Raw genomic sequence first — 22,427 nt, forward strand, 5'->3', positions numbered from 1 at the left:
GTAGCTTTTACAACTTTTTGTGGCAATAATATTGGTCAAAAATGATGTGAAATTGTATTTTCTTTATTGAAAAATGTAAGAATTTAATTTTACCCCAATCCCCCGTACCAAAACGCTGAGATGCTCTGTAAAATCACACCATGATCCTTTAAATATATTTTTAATAAAAATGTGAATAAATAAATGATAATTCCCTCCAATATCATAGCACAATTGCAAAATCAGTCAAAATAACTGCAGTTAGTTGTTTTTTGCAAAACTTTTGACCCTAATTTGGAGGCACAAATCAATCTAACTTGACTGAACCAACAGTGAATACTACGACTAATAAAAAAACTAATTTCATTTGACTGCTGTGAGACGGTTGTGATAATGCCCAGAAATAAAGTAATAGTTGAGAAAAAGCAGTGGTGGAAAAAGTATTCAGATCTCTTACTTCAGTAAAAGTCCTAATACCACACTGTGAAATTACTCCACTACAAGTAAAAGTCCTGCATTCAAAGTAAAAGTACAAGCAAGAAAATGTACTTAAATATCAAAAGTAAAAGTAGTTGTTATGCAGAATGGACCCACTTACATTGCTATGTATTACATATTCCAAATATATTGTTGGATCATTGCTAAGGTAGGGCTCATTTTAACGACTCAATATACTGTTATGAGGTTTAATTTTAAGAAAATGTCTAATCATTTTAAATTTATGATGTTTTCTATGTTAAAAGTGAAAGTTAAAAGTACAATATTTGCCTCCAAATGTAGTGGAGTAGAAGTATAAAGCTACATAAAATGGAAATACTAAAGTAAAGTACCAGAACCTCAAAATTGTCCTTAAGTACAGTACTTTTAGTAAATGGACTTAGTTACATTCCACCAGTGAGAAAGAGCAGCAAAAAGCCTTCAATGACATGTCTTCCTCTGAAAAAAACTAGGGGATTCCCTGTCTTAGTGTGTTTCAGAGTGTGTCTTGCCACTGGATCCCTTTTTATATTGTTGTTTTTTACTGTTATGATAACCTAAGAATTGTTGGTGTTGTCAGAAAAAAACACGCAGAGAAGAAAATCCTCAGACCTCTTATGCAGCGTAAAGGGCCGTGACAACAGGCCGAGTGTCAGCTGTTAGCTCTTATCGGTGATTCAGCATGTTGGATGTGCAGCAGGCAGACTGGAGGCTGACTGTACGAGAGCTGCCTGACTCGCTGTTCTGCTTTGCAAGTCAGTGATTTCACCCATTTAGTGAGGTGTCTCCTAATGTTCTGCATCCATCGCTTGTTTTGTTACACAAGCAGAAGAGGACAGTTTCACCAGATTCACAGCAGAATAAAACGGTTGGCTGGTTTTGTATTTTGTTTGCGTAGATGCTTGGTCTTTTGGTTTCCTTTTTTGGGTTATAAATTGGGCTGCACGGTTAATCCTTTCATGCATAATGGTCACATCGCAGGCCAGGGGATGTAGTGCTATAACTTTTTTACTGCTTGATACAAAAGTAGAACTCATTAAAGGTGTGAATCAGCAGAGGCGCCATGATACAATTTAATCCCGATATGTGAGTTACAATACGATATTATTGCAATTTTAAGCATTTTGCAATATGGTGAGTATTGTGATTCAATGCATGTGAGATTTAACTGTTTAACTGCATTTTGTGTCCACAAAATTAAATTAAATCAAGAATTGTTTTGTCAAATCAGAGAAAATTCTCAGTCTATTCATCTCACTTTAGTCTTTTTATTCCTCCACAATGATCAAACCCACAGACTGACCAACAAAGTTTTCAGTCAAACTGAACTGATATGAAACATGTATGAACGACAACAACTGCAACATTTTATCAAACTTTCAAAAACTTCAAGCTTCATTGCTCTCAATTATTTGTTGTTGAATGAAACATTAACTTTGCAGCGTACCACGGTCTGCTTTGGATATATATATACACATTTAAACATAAAACAAAAGCAGTGTAGCCTTGTATTTCTTAATTGTGTTGAATAGTGGAGACAAGAATATTATAACTTATAATTTGTATAATTTTATTTGATAGGGAAATTATTATCTAGACAGTGATTAAGTAAAAAAATGAGATAAAATTGTATTAAGATTGTAAAATAATGTTATATTTTAGTCATAAGTCTAACAACTCTATTCAAAGATTTGTGTATTTTAAACACTTTAATATAACAAAATCAATTTGGAAATGTTTATTCACTGAAAACAAAATATAAAAGGTTGTTTGTTTGTGCACTACTATTAGAACCTTTTACATCAAAACCAGAGTGCCGTAACTACATTTTTGCGGTTAACGATCAAATAAATCGTCATGATTTTTGAGCATAAAAATTACATCATCAATACATGTAGAAATAAGTGTCATATAGCTTACCTACCTGTAACCCATTTGGCTGGCCAGTTAAAAAACTTTAAAGCAGTTTTTCTCAGTTTTACCCCTTGCATAGTTACTGCAGTTAAGCTTTGTAGGGCAGTATAGATTACTACAGCGCCTCTGCCTCGGCTACAAAATGGGCAGCTGAGAATTGAGTAATATTCTAGATGAATCCACGTCGAGCACTTTTTTTTTTATCCTTCCCCACCTCCCTCTTCCACTCCCTCCCTGCCTCCAGCCCTCAGCCCCACCCTCCCTCGCCGTGTCTCCTGCCCTCTCTCCATATAATCTCAGTCTTCCAGATTGCAGCATCATAAGCCCTCTGTGAATGGCAGATGGGAGTGCTAGGTGGGTGTACAGAGGCCGAGCCGTGGCAGTAGTGGGTGTTAAATACGTTGAAATCCTTTTCTTTTTAAATTCACCATCTCTCCCCCCCAACCCCTTTTTATTATTTTTTTTATTTCTGCTGCTGTGTGCGTTTCTGAAAGCTGCTGTTTGAAAATATCTGAAAGGTGACGTGATTTATGGAGTGTGAGTCTGCCTGGTCATCACACGGATGCTTTCGAGCTGCACACCTGGCTTTCTCTCACACACTTGCACAGAATTGTTGAGCTTGCAGCCGTTTCCGCTTCCTTAAGATATCTGAAGCAATTTTTTTTTCTTCTTATATATATGCTGGTTGGTATTAGGGCTGGCAGATATGGACCAAAAGTCATATCCCGATATATTTAGGCTGAATATCGATATACAATATATATCCTGATATTTTTATCGCAAATAAGCCAGATATGACATCACAAGTAGTTTTATTGAAACCGTTTAAGTGAACATAAATACTGTACAACAGCAGTACCTTTTTTTTTAAATCAAAGCTCTATAAAGTGCACATTTAAATAAAAAAATATCTGAAATAAAAAGAAATTTGACTCTGGTTTCACTTAAACTCATACAACCAAGTGCTTTCCAAAATCAAGCTTTAGAAATATTCTACATTAATATTATTTTCTCATTTCATAGTTGTTGTTTTTTAATCAACACCAAACCTAATCATAAATATCAGATATTATATTCATTTATTTTCAGAATTTTAATCCTGTAAGTGATTTTGGTGCAAATTTGAACTATATCGATATATGCGATATGGTCTAATTCCATATCACATTTAAAAATATATCGATATATTTTTCATATCGATATGCTGCCCAGCCCTTATTGGTATTGACGAGACCAGACACTACATTCCCTACTGTTTTCTCTCTTTTTTTTTTATTTTATTTAATAAGGGTCATTCAACACATCACCCAGGATCATCATCTCTTACGCTCGTGTCTTACCTGAGAGTGTAATGAGTACCTTTGTGGTTAGAGATAGTATCATGGGATAATTAATGAGTAGAGGATTTTTTTTTTTCTTTTCAAAGCTTAAGGTCTTCAGAGGACACCTGTCCCCAGAGAAACACATTACAGGACACCTTCCTCACTTGTATTCACTAGAGCCAGACAGATATATCAGGTTACTGATATTATCAAATATATCAAAGGCATATATTGGTGTATATGCTGTCTGATATGTGCAGTTATTAATTTTTTTTTACAGTATATAATGCAGAAAATGCTTGCCGTGATATTTTTATTATTTTTTCTAGTCAGCAATCAACTGAACAGTAGTGATGTTTATTTAGCTTTTTATTTTATTCCCCATTTATTTGCATTTATATATATATATATATATATATATATATATATAGCAGCTCAGCAGCTTTAAAATGAATGAAGCAGCCCTCAGGTGCGGTTGGAAATGTTGAGATCATAAAAACGACCTGACTGAAAAATAAATGAATACAAACTCTACTGGTGCTTAATTATGGGGTTGTATTAACACGACGTCACACAAATGAGCTATTTAGTGACACTTCCATGCCTGTGCACCACTTTGCAGATTTTATTCACCTTTGTAAAGAAATTGAAACTTTTAAAGACTCAATTTCAGATGAAAAAGACTTGGGACATATATTTTCTCAATGAACAATACATCGTGTTTACGAAGCATTGAATCGTTTGTTTTGCAAGAACAATTTTCTACAAAGTAACAATAGATGAAAGGATTAAAGGAATAAAGTAACATAAAATGTTAACAGTGCAAGTACCTGAAAACTTAACATAAGTTCTGCAATAAATACTTGATTAAATGTTTTATTAATAATTAATTGATATTTAAAGTGGAGAGATCGGTTATATTTACAGACTTGGATTGTACAGTCCGTGCTTCTTCTTTACACACAGACTGACCTCGAACATGCTCCCTCGTAAACGTCGGGGTGTACTGACATCTGTGTGACCATAAAGTCAACTCAGGTCACATGGTTCGTACCTACATGTGACGGCGGTTTTATGGCCTCTTCCTTGTGACCTCCTCACTGATAAGCGGTCGATGCTCCTGCGCTGGGTTGTTATTAACCTCCACATCGCCGCCACATACCCTCCATCTCTCTCCAGCGCCCTTGAATGACAACAGCAACACTGTGTCAGGGGCAAACGGTCACAGTGACAAGGTGACAGTGTGCTCCTGCCACGTGGACACACAGATCAAAGGGAGGAACGAGGAGAACAGGAACATTTTAGTGTCTGCTGATCACTCAAGTTCAGATTTTAAACCTCCATTTTTTGCTCTTTTTACATTTTACTTACTGCGGCCTTGTATTTCACTGCAATATAAAAGTCCTGCAGCTCTATTGAATCGGCACAATCATGGCTAGAAGAGTGAACAACTCAAAAAATGTCAGTTATAATGACATAAATTACAAAAAATGAAGAAAAAAAAAGCTAGTGAAAGTCAAATGAAATTACAATCAAATTAGTGCATAAATCTTTAATATAATATATATAATATTAATATTATATTATATACATAGATATAATTTTGTACTATTGACCCTCTATTATATAACGTTTATAAATAGAGGGTCAATAGTAAAGGTGCTTATTTAAAAATAATAATAATTTCATCACTTATATTTGTTCATTTTTTAAGATTTTTTTCCTTATAAAAATCTATTTATGTAGATTTTTATTTTTGTGACTTACAGTTGTTGTCACATTGATATACTATGCCTATCAGAAATGTAATGAATTCAGCTTGAATATCTCCATTTTTTTTTCCAAATTGGAATAAATGGAATTTATATATACAACACTTTTGCAAGTGTTGTAATAATAATATTGTAAACAACCTCTCCTGTCCTCTCCTCTCTGCTCTGTGTAAACAGCCTGCTGTTCTGTTTTTTTTCAGTGAATATTTGTCACGTGATCGTTCGTCTTAGCAGAATCAATCATGGCTTCACAGTGTCGCTGAGGAACACAGAATTTATGTTTTCAACAGGATCTAGTTATTCCAAACGATTTATTTTTGCGACGCTTTAAATGAGACATGAATAAAGTTGTTGTTTTTTTTACAGAAATATCACAATTTTAAGCTTGGTTTTGGTCACTTTTTCCAACAAACTTTTGTAACCTATGAGCCATTGAAGGACTGTCGGAAATTTCAAATTCAGATGATAATGCCTGTTTTGACAGTTTCTTTCTACGATAAACAGTGTATTTTTGGCATTTAAAAAATAAAGAAAACATGTTTCAAACCCACACGCTTTGCTTCAGGTTTTCCAGACCAATTATTCTGAATACGCCTTTATATGAACAGTCCTTTGTATCAACACCTTGGCACTTTCAACACTCTCAACTTTTCTCCCTCTGGCCGAGCCCTTTTTTTTCTTTTTTTACATCTGTCCATAAAGATTTTGTCATGGTCAAAACAATTTCCTGGAACACGGACAGACAGCCTTGAGCCAGAGAGGAAGCAGATTGAAGACTAAATGGAGCAATTAGCAAGTGGGCTCCAACCGTCCCTCCAAACTTTTCTCTGATTACAGATAAAGGTTTTTGCATTCTGATAGAAGGAGCTCTTAAGAGTGATTTACTCTTAAAACTATACAGGAAAGTCACCATATTGATCTTATGTAGCGCAAATGAAACAAAGCATTAATCAAATTCATCTTATTCTTTGTTTAATAGTTGCTTTAGCTGCTTGAGTTGACCCTGACACCACCGGAGGATTGAGAGAAAGTACTCAAAGGCAGCAGTTTGGGATTTGGAGCTTCATTGCGCATAGATGAGGACTCTTATCTTAACTAGAAAGAGACGGGGAGCGGGGCAGGAGACTTTTTTTTTTTTTTTTGTTCTCCCCAAGCCACACTGGCCGCTAATCTCAATATTCACCTTTGCAACATTGTGCCCGAGAGAGGGCCTCCCAGAGCACCTCTTTGTTTCCCAAGATTTCACAGCAATAGAGATTTAAGGCCGAGTGGAGTCCCCAAACAATGACTGGCTACCCTCCAAAGAGGCTTGTCGAGTGGACCGACTTTTCCAGCAAGAGTCCAGATTTAATTAGCTTCCCAGCCCAGTTAGAAGGGGAAACAATGTCTCAAGAGTGGGAGCTTTGCAGGAGCTAAACTAAAGCCACTAAATATGGACGATCAGAAGCTTCTGATTTGGACTATTAAATGTGTCTTTCTTCCACTGAATAAAAGTGTCATCTAGGCCTGTCACAATAACACATTTTTTGGGACGATATATTTTCCCAGAAACTATGACGATCAACGATAGCATCGTTGTATCGATGTTGTTTTAATTTTATAACAATATTAGAGCATAATAAGTACATCCTTTTCCACAGAAATTAATTTTTAAATCTCAAGAATATTAAATATTGTAATTGAAATGTGGAAAAGAAATATTAAAATATCCTCAATAAATAAAACATAAATAAATAAACAACCAAAACAAATAAAATAGACTTTCAGGCTCTGTTAACAAAACGTTGCAAAGAGATAATCATTACGTATCATATTGTTTTACTATTAAAATTACATATAAACAGCTGGAATGGCTGCTTGGGAAATATAGGGGTTTTATTCCAGCAGATCGTGCTGCCTGTCAAACATTTGCAGCTTTACTTTAAACACAAAAAAGCACAAAAAGTCACACATGTAAATGGCAATATATTGAGTCCAGAAAAAAACGATTGTGTTCATTTTTATATATCGAACGATAAGACAATATAGTAATTATCGTTACAGGCCTTGTGTCATCAACTGTCCAGGGAGCTACATTTATGTCATCTGTCCAACAAACTTTATACGTTTAAGAGAAAATTACCACAAATGCAAGTGGATGCAGGTTGTCTGCAGGTGCACGCATGGTGAAAGTCTGACGTTAACGTTTATTGACAGGAGAAACTGCAGCTCTCTTGCAGCTGTCTGTCTGCGCGCCAGGGTGTCAGGTTAACAAGCAGACCGCTGCCAAGTGGGTTAGGGTGGAAATGAGAGCGGAGCCGTGGCCCCACGCCAACACATCACCACCAGTTCCTCACCACCACCACCACTGCTACATGTGCCCTGCATCCCTCTGCACAACAAGCACCACCATACTCTGCTTTCTTTTCACTCAGCACAATTTTCCATTTTGCACACTACTGTCAACAAAATCACAGCGGCTGTTTGGCGTATCCACACACCGATTGATCAAAGTCTGTTTGATTTGTGAGAGCCACAACAGCTCAACTGATGTTGGCCGCAGTCTGAACTTTAGACAGTCGAGTCCTGGCATCTGCACCACCTCACAGGGCGGCACACGTGCTGTAATAACAACTATTCACCAGAATTATTATAGTTAACCATAACTAACGAAATAACAAAAAAATAATTAGTTTTATTTTTTATTTTTCCAACTTTGTTTATTGCTTTTCTCAACAAAAACAGACAAGACAGACCATACAGATGACAAAACTGAAAATAGTTACAGTGAAGCAATTTTGTGACGCAATATATGCATACATTGAAGGGTAATCAAGAGCAATATATAAATATATATGTATAAAATAAAAATAAAAGACAAAATAACATTAAGAAAGTAGAATAAGGATTAAGAGCACAGAAATGCATTCCACACAAAACACTGAGTGACCATGTTACATTGTCAAAAACACTTTTTTTGCATTAAGTTAATACATTTCTGGTTTATACTTCATAACATACATGCTCTATTTTGTTTTTGTGGTTTAATGTTAGTTGTGTTTAAAAATGGAAAAGTGAGATGACTGGACTCTTTCCTGCTATATTTGACATTAACATTGTCTTATCATAACATGTATTCTTACCAGTAGCAGCTCAAAAACAGATAATTTACTACATTTTATAAAAGAATTACATTATTAGTGAGCAGAATTTAGTTCAGAGTTTTGGTCCGGCCCTCTGCAACCTTGGCAGAATCTCATGTGGCCCCTTGGTAAAAAGAATTGCCCACCCTGTCCTAGTAAGTTCATATGGCACCAGCATGTTGGAGATGTATTTGGGTCGAGGGCCACCGAGTGATATGTAGACGAGCGGCGAGATTTAGCAACGAGCAGGTAGCTGCGTAAATGTAGAGCTGGGTGGTTTCAGGCCATGAATCCTGTGAACTCTGTGAATTCTTCACAATTGTTAGCTTCGTTTTGGTTATTTTTTCTAAGGGAAACTTTTGTAACCGATGATTTGTTCAAGGACTGTTTGAAATGTAAAATCTCGCGATAATGCCTGTTTTCACAGTTACTTTCTATGATAAACTGTAGTTTTGGCGACCTTTTTAAATAAACTATATACATTTTGATCCTAACGCTGATGGTGGGATTCAGAGGGTTAAATCATGTATCATATAGTTTAACATGAGAGGCCAAAATCAAGGTTATTTCATGACTATATATATATATATATATATATATATATATATATAGTCATGGAAAATATTATTAGACCACCTTTGTTTTCTTCAATTTATGTTTCATGATTTGGGTTATTATCAAGGAAACCATGGATAATGTCTAGATATCAGCTCTTAAATTAAACTCATAATAGCTCTTCAGAGAGACTACACAGTATTATATACAGTCTATGAGCAAGCTCCCCGTGTCCTAAAGGCCCTAGAAGGTTCATATGGCAGCAGCATGTTGGAGATGTATTTGGGTCGAGAGCCACGGAGCGATACGTAGACGAGTGGCGAGATTGAGCAACAAGCAGGTAGCTGCCTAAATGTGGAGCCGGGTGGTTTCAGGCCATGAATCCTGTGAACTCCATGCTGTTTGATTTTCACTGTTTTTGTGGCTGCAGACATTTGTTCTCCAAACAAACCTCACTGATAAACCAATGAGCTGATACGGGGGAGATAGTTACTGTCTGCTATCTAAGCATGTTTATTTGCTTTGGACTCCAATAAGTGGCGTGTCCTACAACCTCAGCGAGACACCAAAAGGTCCCGACTTCTGCATGAATATTTCAGCTGCAGCAAAGCGCTCTGGCCACAGTCAGGCCACCTGCTACCCAAGTCCTTAAACGCTCAAATCTTGCGATAAGTGGTCGAAGCCGGCTCCTATTTTCCTGTGGTATCGGTTTACATTTAAGAGTAGAGTAGAGGCCCTTTGGCAGGCGTCCTGTACTGAAGCAGGTGTGAAATGCTCGCCTGCATGTGTTACATTTAATCATTCATTCATTTGCTTATATTTAGAGCTGCGAAAATAAATTGATTAGTTGAACGCTATTTAATTGTTATTATTATTATTATTATTATTTGTCAACTGTTTTTATAATTGCCCATAAAAAGGTCAAAATTCTATGTTACCAGCTTCTCAAATGTGAATATTTTATAGTTTTTTTTACTCCTTTATGACAGCAAACTTATTATCTTAGAGTTGCAGACAAACCACGACTGATTTTAATACTTTTGACCGTTTTGAGACAGTTTATTGAAAAACAACTATTCAATTAATCGAGCAATAACTAACAGATTAATTGACATTGAAAGTAAACAGCACCACTGTGAAACAATCACTGCTGTGGGAAAAAATGTGCAGTTTCTACCACAAAAATAGACTCTTTACCTCTTCACCCCTCTCTTTACCTCTGAACCTTTTTTGCACTTTTTACATTTTATACAATATAAGTACTGCACCTCTGCTGAATCAGCACAATCATGGCTAGAAGTCTGAGCAATTCTGTTCAAATGTCTTTTGTGCAGAATAACAGTTATAATGACAAAAATCATGTAAAAAGAAAAGAAAAAAACGACACAACTTGAATCTCTGATAAATTAGTTTGGTTTTTTTTCAATTTCAATAAAATGGAATTTATACATACAGAACTTTTACCAAGTATCAGCAAGTGAAGAAAATTAGATCTCCACATGCTGTACATAGGGAACTCTTTTCATTTTTGCAACCTCTCCTGTCCTTTCCTCTCTCTCTCTCTGAATATTTGTCACTTGACCATCTCAGCAGAATCAATCATGTCTTCACAGTGTTGCTGAGGAGCAGAATTTAATGTTTTTAACGGGATTCAGTTATTCCCAAAGCTTCATTTTTGGCTATGTTTTTAATAAGGCATGAAGAAAGTGATTTTGACAGAAACATCACAATTTTAGCTTTGTTTTGGTTCTTTTTTCTAAGGGAAAACTTTCATAACCTAAGAGGACAACAAGGACTGTTGGAAATGTAAAATTTCGCAATAATGCCTAGTTTCATAGTTTCTTTCTACGATAAACCGTAGTTCTATTCTTCTAGTATATATATATATATATATATATATATATATATATATATATATATATATATATATATATATATATATATACACACAAACACACACAGTCATGGAAAAAAAATATTAGACCACCCTTGTTTCCTTCAATTTATTGTTCATGATTTTGGTTATTATCGAGAAAACCATGGAAAATGTCTTGATATCTGCTCTTAAATTAAACTCTTATGAGCTATTTTTGTTATCATTTTATTTCTCCAAACAGATGTACCTTTTAGTTGTACCAGGCATTAAAATGAAAAAGAAATTGAAGAAATAGGGTGGTCTAATATTTTTTCCCATGACTGTAGATACAAATAAAGTATTGCTACCACAGCAGTAACAGAAGAAGACAGCTTTTACTGTCCTAATGGTTGCATGCATGATTTTTTCTGCTACCTTTCATCTAAATATTATATCAGTCTTCCTGTTAAAGGGATTTGATATGTCTTAGACTCTATTTTCTCCTTTCATACTGCTGTAGGACCCATCAGTGCCCGTAGTTGGTTCCTATGACACATCAGCAGCATGACAGACACCTGATATCCACAGACACAGTAGGAGAAGCATTGTTCAACGTCTTGCTTTACCCTCTAATCACCCTATCAGGTAGCCATGGTGGCTTCGCTCCAGTTTTCAGAAGCCAGATCCGCTCAGAGGGCTTAAAAAATTCAGCCTTACGAGAACCTCCAACAGATGAAAGTGGGTTTCTTTTAGTCAGTTTCATGTTGAATTGAACAGGAGTTTGATGCTGAGAGGGACACAGAAGCAGGACCCCGTTCAGACTGGCCACAGAGAACCTGCCAGATAATGAGTAGAAGGGTCTGTGGATTAGGGGTGTGCCATATCGTATCGTTCACGATTATATCCGTATATTTTTTTCATGAGTTAAAAAAATGCATGTGCTGCACTAATGTCACATTTCAAGCTACTCAAAGTATATCTAAACTATTCATAATATGAAGTTATTTTGCGTTGTGTCTCTGCTCAGGGTTCAGAGTGTCTGTCGCCAGTCAGTCAGTCAGTCAAAACCCCGACCACCTCTCCGTCCTCCTCCGTGACATGTGTGTGCATTCACACACTTACATACAGGCACTGAATATACCGAGCTGTCGTGCCTACCTGATCGTATAAGTCCCGTCCCCACATCATCTCTCCGTGTGCGTCTGCGTGTGCCCGCACCGAACTAAATACTATCAACCTGTTTTCGGGCCGGTCAGAGGTCGAAACGGTCAAAACACACTGTTGCATTATGCCATTCGTTAGACACGAGCTAACGTTAACTAACAATTAAAGTTGTGTTAATCACAGAAAGCTACTTCCTGTCGCTAAACACAAGCAGCTTTCAAAATAAGGGCACAGTGTGTTAATCCACCACCAGAATTTACAAGAAGACTGTCAAAATAAGATGCCTTAAATAAAACATGCAAGAACCTTTATTCTCCTTTACAATATTTAATTGAAATATACAATGATAAGATCAGTGTATATGAGGGAATAGTGGCATTAGAATGTGTGAGAGGCACCAAATTTGGGCTTTTATGAAAAAATTATCCAGTGGGACATGCCCCCAGAACCCCCTAGCCAGCTGTTTTTCAACACTGTCTGGCTGCTCCATGTCCTAGTGGAAAGCCCTGTTGATTGTGAAAAATGTTATATTATGAATAATAAAAAGAATATTGTTATCACAAAATACCCTGAAATATCATGATAATCGTTTAGGGCCATATCGCCCAGCCCTACTGTGGATGTAAAATATATGAATCAAATGGAGGTCTGCGTGGAAGCGTCCTTCTAATCTGTGGAACAAGCAGGCCAAGCCTTTTCCTGGTTTGGTCTCACAGACTGCTGTAGTACAGAAACCATGTTTTTACTGCACTGATGTCCTCTGACAGAAGCTTTTTACACTAGTCATTTTCAAAATATGGGACAGTTAACAGGCTTCATGTAAAACCTTTAATCAGACTCCAGAAACAAATGATCAGAAGGTTATCCCTTTAAAAACAATCTGTTAAACTAATGGAAATGTTTCATTACGTCATTACATTTGTCACCACTACTGAATATTTATCATTTTATCATTTTATTTAGGACGTCATATATGGAAGCCTATTTCTGACAATGTGATGGAAAAGAAATTGGGTATAATGATACATTTTGTCAAAATAATGATGTTTTATCACAAAATTATGACTTAATTGCTACTTAGAGACAAAGTCATTGTTTTTTGAAATGCTAAGTCATTATTCTAAGTTTGAGTTTCTCATAACGACTTGCAGAATCTTTATTTCTTTTTTCTTTTTCATCACAAAGCTACATTTTCATCTTTTTTTTTTTTTTCTTCGGACGTTAATGGGCTTCCATAGGATAATGTCAATACTGGGAAATCTGGGCTGCAACAAAGTTATTTTCAACTTCGCTTAACCTCCTAATCATTTCTCAATTAATCATTTTGTCAATAAAATGTCCAGCAGTGGTGGAATGTGACTAAGTACATTTATTTAAGTGCTGTCAGTACTCTGTACTGACTTTTACTGTAGTGGAGTAATTTCCCAGTGTGGTATTAGTACTTTGACTGAAGTTAGGGATCTGAATACTTTTTCCACCACTGGTTATAATTTCCCAGAGCCCAGAATTCACAACTTTAAGTTGCTTGTTTTATCTGATGATGTGTCCAAAATCCAGAGGAAAAACAGTCGTTCCTCATATGTTTTTAGAGGCTAAAATAAAAAAAATGTTTAGTTTTAAAAGTGACGTGATGAACAATTAATTATTTTTCTGTTTAAATCAATCCTTTAGGCTTGATTCTTAGACTACTTATAATCAGAATGAACACTCATTCAGAGTAAAAATGCCTGATTTAACACCTTTCACAGACTATTTATGTTTCCAGTATGTTTGCTCATGTAGTATATGTAGATGTTTGCAGACAGACAGTGGGGAAACATGTCTGTCCGTGTTCTTAAACTGGATTTAAAGCACAAGACGTCTTCCTGATAGAAGTGCTGTTGCCTCTCGCTCGGATTGCTTTTTAATATATTGATCGCTTCACTGATCAATACTGTATCACTTATTTCTTTCCTCTTCCAGAAGCTCTCCTCCTCGTGGGCACAGATGTACTTTAACGGCAGACATTATCCAGTCGGGAATATTGAGCAAATGTTGAGTGCAGAGGAAATGCTCGTCTGAGGGAGGAGACTGTAACCTCTATTTGAAGGTGACCAGGAGCGGCTCGCTCTGTGCGGGAGAGCGGCCTACTGGGGACCCCTTCTGGCTAGAGACTAGACTTCATCAGATCAGATCTGATCAGGGCTCATAGATGTGACCCTTCATTGTTTTCACACCAGCGCATCAGTCGTGTTGTTTTCTTTAATACTCCGAGCACTTTTAGGGTGTTTTTTACTCACTATAGCCTCTTTTTTTCACTGCAATATATTAGGGCTGGGCAATAAACATAGTTTTTTTTTAAAAACCATTAAAAAAATCATGAAAATAAACAAATATAAATGAGAGGAAAATAAATAAACACTTAAAAAAAGGTACTCCTGTTGGTATACAGTATTGATGTTCGCTTAAATAAACGGTTTCAATAAAACTACTTGTGACATGTCATATATGGCTTTGACTGAACATTTGCTCTCACTTTGCGATAAAAATATCGGGATATATATTTTATATTAGTATTCAGCCTAAATATATCGGGATGTGACTTTTGGTCAAAGCTCCATAAAGTGCACATTTACATAAAAAAATATCTTAAATAAAAATAGCCTATGAAATAAAATATATCTTTTTCTGAGACAAATATATTTTTATGAGAAAAGAATAACAAACATTACAAAAGAACTAAATATAACAAACCCTAGTAAGGGCAGCATTTATATATAAAATATTAAAATTTGATCTACATCGATATATGCGATATAGTCTAATTCCATATTACATTTAAAAATATATCTATATATTTTTTATAGCAATATATTGCCCAGCCCTACGAACACATATTTAATGGACAGCTGAAACAAACCAATATGCTAAAATGCAGTTTGTTTGAACTGAATGAAATGTAATAGTGCTGCCTCTCTTTGTCTTAGTGGCAAAACTGATTTTCACTTTTTCAGTGCAATGCTTTTTGTTTTTTTCCTACTTTCTCTTCCCACATACCATTTTGTGGAGCTCCATGACTCGTCTGTCTCCTGTCAGGCTCCCCTCAGCACTTCTGTCTCAATCTGATGAGTCTGCCAGCTAATGAATCCCCAAAACAAGCTGAAGCTCCAGCAAACAGGCAGACTGCTGAAACAGATTCCAGTCTGAAATAGACCGCTCTGCTCAGGGACCACGGCTTCGAAAAATGACGGATCAATGCAGACGGTTTCTGCTGAGTGAGACTTGAGTAATCCTGTATTGTGTGTTTCATCTCTCTCCCTGTCTCTCCCCTTTTTCCTTCAGGATGTACCCAATAAAGGAGGTTCCCATGGAGGCCGAGCCCCTGACTGACTGGTTGTATCAGAGGTTTGTGGAGAAGGAAGAGCTGCTGACCCACTTCTACGACACAGGTCCGTCTCACCCAACTGAAATCTCCTCAGTGTTCTGCAAAGAAATATAAACTATGGCACTGCAATTGTGGTGCATGTCTGTTATATTTAAAGTGCGGTAAAGACTGTAGCACGTTATCCTGTTTATCCTACAAATAGAGCCCAAAACTGTTACAACATTCATTCCGCGGGTTTGAAAAAATTGTGCTTTCTCTAAAAGATCACCAACAATACACAGTGAATCATAGAAAGAAACTGTAAAAACAGGCATTATTAACTTTCCAACAGTCCTTGAACGGATTATGAGTTACGAACATTTCCGTTTGAAAAAGTAACCAAAAAGTATCTTAAAATTGTGACATTTCTGTCAGTCACTTTATTCTACAAGTCTCATTTAAAATTCTGCCAAACATAAAAGGTTTGTAATATCTAGATCCAGTTAAAAATATTAAATTCTGCGCTTCTCATCAACACTGAAGACATAATTGATTCTGCTTGATTCTGCTTGAATAATTGATTCTGACAGGAGAGGAGAGGTTGGAAAATTGTCAGTAGTTCAATATGTAAAGCATGAAGAGACACAATTTTCCCCCAAAAAATATTTTTGACACTTTAGGGCACATGGAAAGTGTTGTATATATAAATTCCATTTTATTCCAATTTAAAAAAAAAAATAAAATAAATCAGAGAATAACAAGTTGCAAATGACAACAAACAAATATAAATGAGGAAATTAAAAAAAACTAAACAAATAACTTTGGGTAGTGACCGAAAGAGCAAGATCGCGGATACAAGCGGCTGAAATGAGCTTCCTCCGTAGGGTGGCTGGGCTCAGCCTTAGAGATAGGGTGAGGAGCTCAGACATCCGGAGGGAGCTCGGAGTAGAGCCGCTGCTCCTTCGCGTCGAAAGGAGTCAGCTGAGGTGGTTTGGGCATCTGGTAAGGATGCCTCCCGGGCGCCTCCCGTTAGAGGTGTTCCGGGCACGTCCAACTGGTAGGAGGCCCCGGGGAAGACCCAGAACACGGTGGAGGGATTATATCTCTCTCCTGGCCTGGGAACGCCTCGGGGTCCCCCAGGAGGAGCTGGACGTTGTGGCTGGGGAGAGGGACTTCTGGAATGCCCTGCTTAGCCTGCTGCCCCCGCGACCCGGCCCCGGATAAGCAGAAAATGGATGGATAAACAAATAACTCAACTATATATATTAGGGGGTCAATAGTACTAAAAAGTAATAATTTGTCAGAGAAATTCAAGTTTATTTTTTTCATTTTCTTTTTTATAATTACATTTTTTTTTAATTAAAATTACGTTTCTGAACATAGTATATCAATGTGATAAAAATTGTAAGGCACAAAAAAAATCAGAGGAAATAAAAAAAATAATTTCACTAATTTGCAGAATTGCACTAATTCTTGACTGAGGAGAAATCTTGACTGTAATTTCGTTTGACTTTCACTTAGGGCTGGATGATATATCGATATAAAAAATATATTGATATATTTTTAAATGTGATATGGAATTAGACCATATTGCCTATATCGATATAGTTCAATATTTTTTTCTTTCTTTAAAAATAAATCCTGCCCTTACTAGGGTTTGTTGTATTTAGTTCTTTTGTAATGTTCGTTATTCTTTCCTCATATAAATATATATACTTCAGAAAAAGATTGGCCTATTTTATATCATAGGCTATTTTCATTTAAGATATTTTTTATTTAAATGTGCACTTTATGGAGCTTTGGTTTAAAAAAAAAAAAAAGGAAGAAGAAAAAAAAAAGGTACTCCTGTTGATATACAGTATTTATGTTCACTTAAATAAATGGTGACATGTCATATTTTGCTTTGACTGAACATTTGCTCTCACTTTGCGATAAAAATATCGGGATATATATCGTATATTGATATTCAGCCTTAATATATTTGGATATGACTTTTGGTCCATATCGCCCAGCCCTACTTTCACTAATAAGGTTTGAGAAATATGTGTAAAAGCAGAGTTCTCACCTGTCTGTGTTTGTGCCTGCAGGATCATTCCCCTCTCAAGATGGACAGAAGGAGGCGGTTTCCCGGCAGATGACCCTCGACCCCGTGTGGCTGTGCCTCATCCAGTCGTTTGCTTTCGCCTCCGGCTACGTTTGGTACAGCGTCCTCCAGTACCTCTACTGCTGTTTATTTTGAGTGCGCTGATGAGGCGAGAGTCTTTATCGGACCACTGGAAAAGCCTCAGGATCAGTTGGTGTGTGGCCCAGCGTCATACTCGCCCCGCCCCCCCGCTACGATGGATGAATGTACATTTACAAAACTTGGAGAGACAACGTAAAAAAAAAAATGAAGAACACAAACACACAGAATACAAATACCAATCCAATAAGAAAACTGGTCACAGGCATAGTTAACTTGCACACAAACCCTAACACCACACACTTGCTCCTACGGCCTAGCAGAATAATCTCTCGCACTCGTCACGACTCACATTTTGATGTTTACACGTCCTCATACACGTAGACGCTCACACGTACATAACTTTTTATTCGAAGTGAACGAAACGAGGCTCAGGACTCCTCCAGAGGACGCTCTGGACCGGACTCTCTCTCTTCCCCTCCTATAGGCTTTAGCCGTAGTAGTTTTACAGAGTATAAAGTATGTATGGACGCGTGTGTGTGAGTGAATATATGTGACTAGAAGCATAATGTCTGCCCTTATTCTTCTTCCTGGTGAGAGTTGATGAAGCCCACTGGACCTCTCTTTGAGCCCGCTGACTAGCCAGCTGGCCACACCTTCCAGAGCGAGCGGCTGTATGAACGTTGAGGCTGCGCGGCCCGCTGCTCCTCTGGTCTTCATTGCACTAAGGATCCATACTGCCCTAACTGCTCCCTGTCCCAGGAAATACTCCTGTGTGGTAGCTGTCAATGTTTTAATTTCTCTTTTATTTCTCTTCCCTTAACCTGCATATCTCCACAACAACGGCCATTTGTATTTGTTGTTGATGTCTTTTTTTTTTCTTTTTTTTTTTTTTCTTTTTTTTTTCTTCCCGCCTGTCTGTCAAGGCAGTATTCTGAGCTCACTGAGAAAGGGCGATCATGTTTACACTGGCGGCCCTGCTGAAAGCCCAAAGGGATGGCGGCTATGAAGCGGCGCTCGATTTAAAGGATTGTTTCTGTGTCAAACGTGGAAGGGAGGAAGAGGAGACTAGTGCTAATTTAAAAAAAAAAAAAAGAAAAGAGAAAAAAAAAGTGGTGGAACGCAGGGCAAGAATTGCAGTCTGATCACCTTAAAAAAAAAGTTCCTCTTTGTGGATTCCCCCGTTTCACCCTCTCTGCTCTCCAAAACATCCATACACACACACACACACACACACAGACAGACAGTGCACACACAGCAACACACAGCAGAGTCGTCTCGAAGGATCGTCTCAGCAAAGCCAGACTGAGAAGGCAGAGACTCTTACTCCCCCATTGGACTACATAGTTTTACAAATATTTAAGCCATATGCTTAGTGTCGTCGGGTGGGAAAAAGACATGGAAGAAAAAAAGTATGATTTTTATAGAAAGCTACCCTAATGTTCAGCATTCTAAAATAGAGATTTTGGCTTACAGAACTATAGGTGTCATTACTGTAAATTTACAGCATAACCTGCCTAAGTGAGTGTGTGTGGTTGTCTTTTCCCTTTCCCCCATTTTTGATATATACGATTCATGTGGTGTTGCTCTGTGACGTCAGAGTGTGGCGGCAGTTTCACCACGAGTGGTCAAAATTTGATTTCATTTTGAATTACATGGAAAAAAACTGTCGTCCTCATGTCATGGTATGTTTAAATCTTGTACATAACAAAGCTGAGGAAAGAGTTTTCATTGTAGGAAATGACGGCAGCGTTTCTCGCGCTTTTTTTTTTTTTTTTTTTTTTTTTTTGTCCGTGATAATTTCAGAGAATTTTTAATTTAAAATATCATGAATGTTTTTTGTTGTTTTTTAAAAAAAAGAAGAAAGTGAACATTTCACCTTCAATTCTCAGTGTTAACCCTGTCCTTTATTTTCTTTCTCTTCTTTCTTTTTATTTGACCAGGAAGCGGTTGTGTGCTTGTCCATGTGGTGGCTGAAGGGATGGGAATTGACAGGATTTTATTGAAACAAACGCCGTTACCATTTCAGTTTATTGCTCCGAAAAAGTATGACTATACAGGTTTGAGTCTGAACAGTGTCGATTAAATGAGAGATTATTTGTACAGCTTTTGTTACGGTTTTCCTTCATCAAATAAGAGATCTGCTCAGCCTGCCTGTGTGCTGCTAATGTTATAATAACAGGATGTTTACCCTCCATAGTGGACATACAGAGTGTCAAACACACAGCATTCCTGAAATTTAAGCCCATGTTGTGTAAAAAAAGATAGAAAAGTTTAGAAAAATGCTTAAATTGAACCATTAAATACAAAAATATCTGTTCTAAAGATGCTTGATTTTCAACAGCATTTCAACAACACAGTTACTCATAAAGCAGAATAGTTTGAAATGAATTAATCACGTTTCTAATATATCTCTGGCGTCTAAACTAAACTGGCTAACAGCAAGATAATTCCTCTGTTGATCCTTACTCTGGACATTTGCATTAAATGATCATAATCAGAACATACAATCAACGTTCATATGAACAGCTGGTAAAATCAACAAAATGTCAATCTACAGTCGCAACAATTCAGATGTGTTGATCAAGAGTGCAGAGATTTTTTTTCTTTTCACTACCTTAAAAGTACTTAAAGTGCTTGAATTTAATTATTTAAAAGCTGTACGAACCCTGGTTACGTTTTCCCGGTTATAGGAATTTGCTTGAATTTGAATATATTCCTTTAAAAATGCTTCATTTTCAACATAATCTCGTGTTCTATCGGCATCATGTCAACCAAGACTTTTTTTTTTATATGTGAAATAAAATAAAGCGGTCCCCTTGTCATATTTGTTTATCGTCAAGTTACACTGACTGACATAGGAAGATAATAAAAATTAGTTATGTTTATTTTTCCCTCCACTGTTATTTAGCAGTTTTTCCCAGTTGCATTTATAAAACATATTTAGATGTGATGATAAAGGCTTTAAGAGTCTGGGCATTTTTCTTTCCTTGAAAGCGCTTGAAAAGTGCTTGGATTTTAGTCTTAAAAAGCTCTATAAACCCTTACTTGAAATCATCATTTTACAGGCGTGAGGAGCATCATTCGTGAAACGAATCCACTCTGGACGGTTTCTTCCTCTCTGACACGACTCCTTTTTGTTTCAAGTATTCGGTAGCTTGACACTCGAGTTTGACTCAGCTTGGAGCGATTCCTATACAAGTTTATCTCAATACATTAGAATATGATGGAAATGTCCACATAATAATTTTTTCTTACTTTTCAGAGGACATTTCCATATTAAACATACGTTTTAAAATTGGTCTTTTGCAATATTCACATTTTTTTGAGACAATGAATTTTAGGTCTTCATTAAATGTAAGCCATAATCATAATTTGAAGAAATTAAATAAATTAAGACATGAAATGTTTCATTCTGTGTGTAATGGATCTATATAATGTCTTATTGCCACTTTTTTAATTTAATTACTGACATAAATAAACTTTTCTATGATATTCTAATTTATTGAGACGCACCTGTAGATCGGACAATTTCTCTTCTCGATTCCCATCCCTGACGTTCCCTCAGCCACACATGGGCCCAGTGTCAAACTTGTACTGTTGTACATTTTAAATCATGAGGATTTTAGTGGAACAAGCCTCGACTATCAAGCCTTACCTGATGTCCTGGTAAACCACAATCCAGAATAAATGCTGTGTCCTCACACTCCCCTCTCCTGACAGAACATTTGGTTTCACAGCATCGAGCTCAAACTGGGCCGGCGAGGAACAGATCACTCTTCACTTCCGAGGGAAACTCTGGCAGGGCCATGCAACGATGCAGCTGTTCTCTCTCGAATGTACTTGTGTCGTGGTTTTGAGGTCAATTATATGTAATTTGCTTGGCCTGCTTTAATTAGGAAAATTATAGAGCAGCCACAATTATCATTGTCAGAAACGAATGCATAAAGTATGCATTTTTTTTAGTAAACTGCCCTCCCTGTGTGGCACTGTTGGTAGAAACTGTGTGTGAAATGCAAAAAAAGGGCTACCTGACTAGGTAGGTAAAACATTTTAGACCCGGCTGTTAAATGTGATTTATCCAGCGGCCCTTTCAGATTCCCCTCCATCGTGAGAGTGACTTGAAAATGAAGCTTGATCTTTCTTTTTTCATCTTTTCACTTCTTTTTTTTTTTTTTTTTTTTTTTTTTTTTTTTTTTCCGTTTCTGACCATGTTTCCAAAGAAGGCAGGGAAATAATGTTTTCCTAGATGTGGTTTTAGGAAATAAACACAATAGGGATTTAAACAAATTATACTAGAGCTGTCTGTAATTTTCCATTTTGTACTTCTCCTTTAATTCCTAGCTACACAGCCATTTTACAACACAAAAGACTTGTGCTGGAATAAAACATCATAAAGATCCTAACAGTGTAGTGCTTTTCTTTTTACAGTGTTTCCTCTAGGATTTTTTTCAACAGCAGGGGTAAAAGGTTATTTGTCCTCTGGATGGTGTGCACATGTTAATATCCAGTGGTGGAAGAAGTATTCAGATCTCTTAAGTAAAAGTACTAATACCACACTTTGAAATGACTCCACTGCAAGTTAAAGTCCTGCATTAAAAACTTAGTGAAGTAAAAGAACAAAAGTATCAGCATCAAAATGGACTTAAAGTATCAAAGTAAAACTACTCCTTATGCAGAATGGCCCCACCCAGATTGTTTTATGTATTCTAAATATATTAGATTATTTGTATTAATGCTTT

General features: G+C 36.7%; 1 protein-coding gene across 2 annotated transcripts in view; it reads left to right on the forward strand.

The window, feature by feature from the left end:
• Positions 1-22,091, forward strand: part of lpgat1 (lysophosphatidylglycerol acyltransferase 1) — a 70,871-nt gene extending 48,780 nt beyond the window's left edge. The window contains exons 7-8 of one of the 2 annotated variants that reach the window (XM_059355666.1): positions 15,482-15,588; positions 17,591-22,091. In XM_059355666.1, coding sequence (XP_059211649.1) covers positions 15,482-15,588; positions 17,591-17,742 — 259 coding nt within the window. In that variant the 3' untranslated portion in view covers positions 17,743-22,091. Of the gene's footprint in view, positions 1-14,122; positions 14,477-15,481; positions 15,589-17,590 lie in introns of those variants that run through there. The other variant, XM_059355667.1, reaches the window with a different exon arrangement.
• The last annotated feature ends 336 nt before the right edge of the window (positions 22,092-22,427 follow it).

The sequence above is a fragment of the Centropristis striata genome, chromosome 18, assembly GCF_030273125.1.
Source record: "Centropristis striata isolate RG_2023a ecotype Rhode Island chromosome 18, C.striata_1.0, whole genome shotgun sequence".
Lineage (NCBI taxonomy): Eukaryota > Metazoa > Chordata > Actinopteri > Perciformes > Serranidae > Centropristis > Centropristis striata.